Source organism: Anarrhichthys ocellatus, unplaced genomic scaffold (genome assembly GCF_004355925.1).
Source record: "Anarrhichthys ocellatus isolate YVR2014 unplaced genomic scaffold, GSC_Weel_1.0 scaffold15, whole genome shotgun sequence".
Classification (NCBI taxonomy): Eukaryota; Metazoa; Chordata; class Actinopteri; order Perciformes; family Anarhichadidae; genus Anarrhichthys; species Anarrhichthys ocellatus.
In genome coordinates, this window is record NW_022280045.1 from 2,212,988 (window position 1) to 2,222,212 (window position 9,225).

General features: G+C 47.3%; 1 protein-coding gene across 1 annotated transcript in view; it reads right to left on the reverse strand.

Annotated features, from left to right (window-relative positions):
• The window catches only part of phlpp1 (PH domain and leucine rich repeat protein phosphatase 1), a 55,816-nt gene extending 50,375 nt beyond the window's left edge, over positions 1-5,441 (reverse strand). The window contains exon 1 of the mRNA XM_031855262.1: positions 3,492-5,441. Coding sequence (XP_031711122.1) covers positions 3,492-5,103 — 1,612 coding nt within the window. The 5' untranslated portion in view covers positions 5,104-5,441. The remainder of the gene's footprint in view (positions 1-3,491) is intronic.
• Between the last annotated feature and the right edge of the window lie 3,784 nt (positions 5,442-9,225).

Sequence of the window (9,225 nt, forward strand, 5' to 3'; positions counted from 1 at the left end):
ATAACTGGCAATGAGTCTTTTACAGCGCTGTAGAGGAATTTTGGCCCACTCATCTTTGCAGAATTGTTGTAATTCAGCCACATTGGAGGGTTTTCGAGCATGAACCGCCTTTTTAAGGTCATGCCACAGCATCTCAATCGGATTCAGGTCGGGACTTTGACTAGGCCACTCCAAAGTCTTCATTTTGTTTTTCTTAAGCCATTCAGAGGTGGACTTGCTGGTGTGTTTTGAATCATTGTCCTACTGCAGAACCCAAGTGCGCTTCAGCTTGAGGTCACGAACAGATGGCCGGACATTCTCCTTCAGGATTTTTTGGTAGACAGCAGAATTCATGTTTCCATTTACCACAGCAAGTCTTCCAGGTCCTGAAGCAGCAAAACAGCCCCAGACCATCACACTACCACCACCATATTTTACTGTTGGTATGATGTTCCTTTTCTGAAATGCCGTGTTACTTTTACGCCAGATGTAACGGGACATACACCTTCCAAAAAGTTCAACTTTTGTCTCGTCAGTCCACAGAGTATTTTCCCAAAAGTCTTAGGGATCATCAAGATGTTTTCTGGCAAAACTGAGACGAGCATTTATGTTCTTTTTGCTCAGCAGTGGTTTTCGTCTTGGAACTCTGCCATGCAGGCCATTTTTGCCCAGTCTCTTTCTTATGGTGGAGTCATGAACACTGACCTTAATTGAGGCAAGTGAGGCCTGCAGTTCTTTGGATGTTGTTCTGGGGTCTTTTGTGACCTCTTGGATGGGTCGTCGCTGCACTCTTGGGGTAATTTTGGTCGGCCGGCCACTCCTGGGAAGGTTCACCACTGTTCCATGTTTTCGCCATTTGTGGGTAATGGCTCTCACTGTGGTTCGCAAAGCTTTAGAAATGGCTTTGTAACCTTTTCCAGACTGATAGATCTCAATTACTTTGTTTCTCATTTGTTCCTGAATTTCTTTGGATTGCAGCATGATGTCTAGCTTTTGAGGATCTTTTGGTCTACCTCACTTTGTCAGGCAGGTCCTATTTAAGTGATTTCTTGATTGAGAACAGGTGTGGCAGTAATGAGGCCTGGGTGTGGCTAGAGAAATTGAACTCAGCTTTCCAAAGATGTGATAAACCACAGTTAATTTATGTTTTAACAGGGGGGGGGGGGCAATCACTTTTTCACACAGGGCCATGTAGGTTTGGATTTTTTTTTCCCCTTAATAATAAAAACCTTCATTTAAAAACTGCATTTTGTGTTGACTTGTGTTATCTTTGTCTAATATTTAAATTTGTTTGATGATCTGAAACATTTAAGTGTGACAAACATGCAAAACAAATAAGAAGTCAGGAAGGGGGCAAACACTTTCACACAACTGTACATATACATACATATACATATACAGTACATATATATATACATATACACACACACATATACACATACATATATACATACACATACATATACATATATACATACACATACATATACATACATATACACATACATACATACATACATACATACAATATGAATGCAAAGAACTTCAATTGAGCAACTGATAAAATGCATAATAAGGAATTAGATACTGGACTTCCTGTATCAAAGGCCGCTTTGCACTGCACAGGCGTGCAGACAAAAAGGCCCTCAGTGTGACTGAGGTCTACAGTTGTGGCAGCTGCGCCTGAGAGTCAGCCAGCAAGTCAGCTGAGACCGGCCCTATCTGAACCATTCAAAGTCAGCGCAACATGTGTCTGCGCGGTATCCCCTCGTACCCCCCCACCACCACCACCTCCTCCTCCTCCTCAGCAGACGTGCCTGACATTCTAGACGAGCCAGCGTACATTCCTCGCATGCCTTCATCGTGTAAAGGAAAAGGGCAGAGGAGCAGCACTGCTGTCACAGAGGCAGCTCTGCTTTCTCTCTACAGTGCATGCAACTGTGTGTGTGCATGAAAGAAAGTGCTCTTCAGTCCCTCTCTGTGCGACTGAATGCCAATTAGGCCTTTTGTGTCAGACTGTGGCTTGAGTGTTGCATAGTGTTATTGGCTGTGGTGGTGGGGGGGGGCTGGAGAGAGAGCTCAGGTGACCGCAGTTAAGCCGTCTCACATGGGATGTGGAGGCATCGCCCACGGAGGGGCATCGGGGCCTACTTCTGACCGCCTCTAGCAGCTTGCGTTGCTACCGCCGGTTGAGCTCAGCTGACTGCACAAACTCGTACAGTATTCGCGTTTCTTTCCCCTCCTAAATGCACATCCGTCCACATGAGCCCCAGCGTGCACTGCTCACACGCGGCCTGCCATTACACGCCATCTGAATGAAATCATGGCACCTCAAGCGAGGCAAGCGCTCGAGAGCACAATAGGTCATGAGGTGACACGTGACTGTGAGCGACCTCTGGCTCGACAGCCTCTCGGGACAGGAAGCCGGAGAGCGTTGGTGCCTATCTTTCCCCATACTTCAGACACCAGCAAAACGGTTTCTCCTCAACTGTCCTCACCAGACACTCAGTTTCACCAACTCCTCCCCCCCCCCCAACCTCCCCATTTCACTTCCCTCGGCGGCGACAGCAACGGCAGCAGCGGTGAAGAAAGAGGCTTCCTGAGCTTTGGAGGAGCACGTTAACCCAACTTGGCAGGCAGTTTAGTTTAGTGTGACAGTAGCCGCGCTGGATGCCAATGGGACAGGCCCTGTGCCGCATCTCAATGACCAGAATTCACTTGGTACACAGAGAGGGTTTATGGTGCTCCCAGCCATACCGCTTCCCACCCCTGCTCTCCATCCAACCACAAAGGCATTCAGCCTTTTCATCGTGATGATAATGGGGCAAAAGCCGGAAAAAGGGCCCCATGTCTGAGCACCGTAAGTTGCGGCGATGGCTTTGTGGCGGATGTCATGCGTGTCCAATGGGAGGACAGTGTGCTGGTCTGACAAGGACAGAAGAAACTATCTGAAAAAAAAAATGAAGAATAAAACACAACCAGACCTGAAAATGTAAAAAGGAAGTCAGAGGCAAGGTCGACCTGTCAAAGCAGCAGCATTCGGACCGTGACCTCACACTGACCCATCCACTCCACCACACAACCTGAACGTGGTAAATCATCACTGAGAGCCACATTTATGGCGAACAGACTTTTAATAACAACCCATTAAATTGCTGAGGCGGTGAGCAGCAAAAGGCCTCGTGCTGCACTCGCCTGGCCTGACAGCAGCCTCTTCACACCCTCCTGTGAAAATGACATTTGGTCTCAGCAACAACCAAACAAAAATAAGAAAGAAAGAAAAGAAACTGTTGCTTTGCTCTATTAGTGCAACGTCACAAAGCACACCTGCTTGGTTTGTTTTTGTGACACAGGTCGCCAACCTGTTACAAACGCACAGAGCTGCGGTCCAAAACCACGTGATGTGCAAAAAGAGAAGGGCCTCAACAAGCCCCCAGAGTGTAGCAGGAAACCTGCTAGTGGGAGAATTGTTGAATTAGAATTTTAACATCTGAACTTATCATTTCACTTACCTGCATAGAAGCGTAACAAAGAGCCAATTTCCGTGTTAAGCCCTTCCTCTTGTACTCTCCACGGGTCCTTAAATCCAAGCTTAAAGAGAAAGTCATTCTGGATCTGCAGAGGCCTCTCGTCGGGGCTAAGCCTCCTGACTGTCTCGCCGTGCATCTGAACGTACAGCGTGGGGCTGGACTCGCGGGAATCTCCATCGTGGCCTGCTGTCGGCCCCGACCGTGCGGGGTCTTGGCCATCAGGTGTGTTACCTGTAGAACAGGCTCTCGACAGTGAGCCGGCGCTGCTGCTGGGTGGCAGGCTGCCCAGACTGTGTGGGCTCAGTCTGCTCTCCGGTCTCATGTTGGTCGTCGCGTTGTTCAAACAGCCGACGTTGCACTGCTTGTAGTTGGCGGCGGTGACAGCGCCGACCCCGTTGGCGTGATGCTGCGAGATGGGGTCCATGCTCGCGCTGGACGCGGGACAGTCGAGGTCCAGCTCGTCCGAGGAGCTGCCGTACATGTCGTGGCCCTCCGTGGCGCTGTCAAACGAGGGGCTGAGGATGGACGCCTCGGTGCCCAGGACCATGTCGTCGCTGAGGGAGTCCCTGTGCTCGCTGAGCCGGGCCCCGGAGCTCAGGTCGTCAAACGCGCTGCTCTCCACGTCCGAGCCAGAGTTTAATCCGTAGCTGTCCAGGCAGTTCCTGTGCTCCGAGTCGTCGTCGTTGGGGGTGTCCATGTTCGAGTTTGAGTTCAAATCGGACAGCGAGCAGGCTATGTTGTCTTGCGACTCCGATTCCAGGGTGAAAAGTTTCCCATCGACGTCCTGTTGCGTTTGCGACTCGTCTGCGTTCTCCATGAGCAGCAGTCTCAACCTGTCACTCGGATGGCCCCTTAATTCAGCGGATTCCAGGGGGGTCAGGTGGCTGCATTTCACACTCGAGTCTTCGTTCATCTTGCGCGGGTTATCGGTGTACTCGTACTTCACATTGCAGTTGCCATTTTGGTCAGTCTTGGGGTTATCTTTACAAAAAATGCGCACGACAGAGCTCGACTTACCGCAGACTTTACTCAGCCGGAGCGCCACCTCGCCGGCCGTGGTGTCCATAGTGCAAAGGACCGGCCTGGGATACGAGGGCGTCAGTCTCTCGTGGACGTGTACGGAGCCCCGGTGGAGGTCCGCTCTCACCCACTCGCGATCCGCGGGCTGCAGCTGCATGTTCTGCCGGTGCTTCAGAAGAGTCTTCCTGTCCAGACTCCGGGTGTGCAAAGACGCAGAGGACAGGGCCGAGTTCATCTTGGCGCCACAGGCGACGGTGACAGCGGCGGCGGCGGTGGTGGCTGCAGCTGCGGCGGAGAGGTTCCTCTTCAAGCGCCTCCGTCTCAACAGGAGGGAGCTGGAGTTGCTGGACGAGCCCCGGCCATTAGACGCCGCGGTTCGGTTTGACGCACTAGAAGAGGCGGACTGGGGGAGGCTGTTCCCGTTCTTCGCCTCTACGCGGGAGGGTGCCGAATGTCCACCGCCATCATCCGCCGGAGTCCCCCGGGCGACAGACAGTCCGGTGGGCTTCTTCATTAACTTGGTCGCGCCTCCATCCGACGCGCCGTCCTCAGCGACAGCCTGCACGCTTTCCATCTCTGCCAATGAAAAGTCCCCCGCTCGAAACAAATAACGGTGCGCACTTGGTTACACCTACAACGTCTACATTTAAAAGCCGTAAAAAGCGTGCCCACCGTGCTAAATGTCCGCCAACAGGGCGGTGTTCCTGACTTATTCCACTAGTAGTCATTCACTTCTTGGCTTCCTTTCCTTGTCGGAGTCTCCTCCGCTCCTCCGGAGGGGGGGGAAAAAAACAAAAAAAAAACATTTCACCGATTAAATTCGCTGGGAAGAGGCTGGGCGCGCGGGGACGGATCAGGGCGGAGACGTGACTGCGCGTCCCATTTGGACCAAAATACAGTGCTGGAATATGAAATGAACGTCGGCCGACCTCCTACGCAAATGCTGGCTGATATATATTCATGAGGAGGACACAAGATGGGGTCGCTAACAACAACGCGGTGGATTGTGGGAAGTGTATTGTGCCGGGAAAGCGCCGTGCCGTCCCCGCCGGCAGCAGAGAAGTGATGTCACGAATACATTTCCCATGAAGCCTTTCGTCGGTGTCAGTGAAGTGAGGCGGGGGACAGATGGGAGGCGTAAACATAGCTCGTATAAAGTGTTTGGTGTGCAGCCTCTGAAGTACTTCCTCCTATCGGTTGTAGTCGCAGTACATATCTACGGGCTACCTGCATGCTGGCAGCTAAGAAAACGACCGTGTCAGGGTCACTCACTGAAGTGAAGTTACCGCATAAACAGCCATTATCAGTTGTCAACTGTTGAATATGAGAGTACACTTTGAACCGTCAATAATTAGGGTTACGTTCAGTCTCACGCGATGTGTTCACTTCCCTTTATTACAGTTCTGCCGCATGGAGATATGAAGCTCCGCTGTAGGTGTATATATTTCAGACTAGTGGTGACGAGGCAAATAACTTCAGCACCATCTCGTCAGGACGCCATTTCACAAGGCCATACAGGCCCAGGATCAGTGTTCATCCCCTCATTCTATTGTATTTCTCGCCATCTAGTGGAGCGAACCGCAAAGCTTGACCTAAACTCTTTTTTTTTTTTTGTTTCCTGTTGAGGACGCAGCGACCCTGAGCAAGAGCAAGGCCGGTGGTTTGTGTGCGTGTTTTGTTTAAGCGCACCTCTTTGTAAATGTCTTCAAGCTAAAAGAGTTATGCTATTATTAGACGTGCAAAATCCCGATATAATTATTGTCAAATGCATATGAGGTTTTTGCATATAATGCATGCCAATTCAAATTCCGGAGCATTTGCACGCCGACTTTTGTGAAAATGATGCAATTTCTGCAGATGTCTCACATTTATCTTCAGTCATAACCTAATAAGGAATCTTATTTACATACTTACCTAACATTAGAAACTAACAGCCTACATCTTCTTTTCTGGCTAATTATGGGATAGGTTCACAGCTGTTCAAGTCCGTCTTAAAATAATACTTCCACCCCCATGTGTACATATCCTGCTTGCTGTAATCATTCCTCCAGTTAATGCTGAAGGATCCCTTACTCAGCACATACGGGCTCCTCGTTTTAAGAGACTTGAAAAACTGAACCAGTCCTTTAAAAAACAGGGACGTCAAACATCAATTTGAAGTTAGAGCAGGTACAGGCTCCTTCCTGCTGAGATGCTTTCATTTAATTTAACCATGCATGTTTTTTGTTACATTTTTAGAGTCATGTATTTTCAAAAGCTTAATGGCTGAGCAGATTGTTAATGTTTCATGTATTTGCAGTCGGTGTCTGATCTCCCTCAGTAGAAAATTGGACAGTATGTGTGAGTTACAAACTGCATTCATAAGGAATTCTCTCACCTGAACACCGGTTATTATCCAAATACAAATTGAATATAAAGTACAGTGTAGTACACAGTAAAATGGGCCTTACAGGAGAATGAGTAAAATGGGTAATAAATAAATTTGTGAAGCAAGCCTGATTGCAGAAGAAAAATTTTTTGGCAAATTGCTTAGATGTACCAGAGTGTCTCAAATACTCTACAGGTCCCTCTATGGCAAAACCGTGGGCAGATTATTTTTTTTCTTCCTTTACAAAATAACTCGGAATGCATTCAGAAATGGGATTTAATTGGCATGATGTATCCTTTACATGGTATTCTGTATTTCAAAACTGACAAAAAAAGGAACACTTTCATATTGGTTCAGTTGCTCCATCAACATGTAAAAGGAAACAGATTATTGCTGAATTCATGTTCCTTGATTCCAGCAAAATGGAAAAGCTCATGCTCAGCCCAGCGGCTCAGGTCCGTTTCCTTGAGCTGAAATGAGAACATATTGGCGTAATTCATTCCTATTTTTATGCTCTATTGTACTGAACCCATGGGTGGAAAATTTCAAAAATAATGGCATGATGCTGGAATCATACAGAAGCTGGTTCGAATACAGAAATGACCTCCCATTTCAAAGTCTGAGATTAGATGACACAATGAAATATTGATTTTACAAAAAGGAGCAACGTGACCGGCGTCCTGATCCCGAGGATAAACTGCTCCAAACTGTAACAAAACCCCTATTATTTCACATAAAAACCATAAAGTGCAAGACAATTCTCTATGTCCCCAGGTTTTATTGAGTCATCCATTCATCACTGATCGAGACCTTGAAAATAAGGGAGCGCGCATTTTCCTTTGCGGACAGATGCATTATAGAAGGCGGCCAACAGCCTATCAACCTCCAACGCTTTTCTTCATCTGACAAACAGGAATTTCATATTGCAACTTTAAAAGTAATACAGTAAAAAATAATAAAAAATATTCTGTGTACATAAAGCTTATGAGCATTGGAATACTGGTGTGGGATCATAGATCAGGTGACAAGACCGTTGAAGAGACAAGATGGTCGCGGATCAGATATCCAACAATATTTTACACACGCGGGGCCCCGGCCTTAAAACAGTGACCGTTGTAAAGCCAAACTCTTTAGCAGTGCTAAGAATTGTAGCAATAAAAATCTAAAAATCCGGACTCAACGAATACGCTTCTACCTGGACTCGTGTTTAAAAAAATTTGAGATTGCATTGTCGTGTTCAATTGTAGATTTGAGACGGGATCAAATCGTGTCTGAATGTGTTGGTAAACCTGTGCAAGAGGCAGATGTTTTTGGTGGCTCAGTCAAGAGAAAAACGCAGAAAAAAGCCCTCCTGAATAAAGCCTTCCTAAAGAAAAGTACAAAATAAAAATAGAACCCTGAAGTGTGACGTCGTGTATAAGCACGGTTTAAAAAAAAAAAAAAAAAAAAAAAGGTGGTGGGTACACCTGTAGTTTAACCTTTTTCCTCTACAAACGACGGATATTGCTTGGTCAAAAGCTTATAATAACATGAGTAAAAAAAGTAAAATGTACAATACAATGCACATTATGAGCAAATATCATTAAAACACACTGCTGCAAACAAACGTAAGAGATAAGAACGTGATGAGCCAGCTCTTGGTATTTAGTTTCCAGTCCAAACAGCTGGGACATGTAAAAACACGTAAATGAATCATTTAAGATCCAAGTGCCTTTATAAAAACAATAAAAACAGACAAAAGAATATAAAACAGATCGTTGTTGCGCACACTGGAACCAGAATATATCTGCCAGCTGTAACTCTTACAATAAACTCAGACGTTATGTGACATGAATGACACTTTGTCAAGCATGATTCTTCTTTAAATGAAACTTTCCTTCTTCAATATAAACAACATGTACATTTGGAGAGAGCGCAGGCATTCCCCACACTCTCAAATTCACAGTTAGCAATTAGATGTCAACATTGTCGGCACAGTGAGAATTGCACATATGAAAGGGGGGGAGAGACAAAGTCGGGACTACGTAGTAATGACACAGAGGGGACTCTAGGGGGTGATATAGCCTAGGAAAAGCAGAGGAAAGAAAATATTGCACATGATTCTAATGGTGGACCCTTCCCTCCTGCATGTCTTTCCAAGTCCCAGCAGGTGCAGTGAAGACGGATCTTCTTCTGATGTAGTGAGCTCAGAACAATCAAGCCTGCATCCTTCGCACAGAGTTCTCCACGAGGACTACAGTAGTCCAGGGGGGTGGGGGGGGGGGGGGGGGGGGGGGGGGGGGGGAAAAAGAAGGGGGGGGGGATAAAAACGCGCCACCGGGGGGAGGG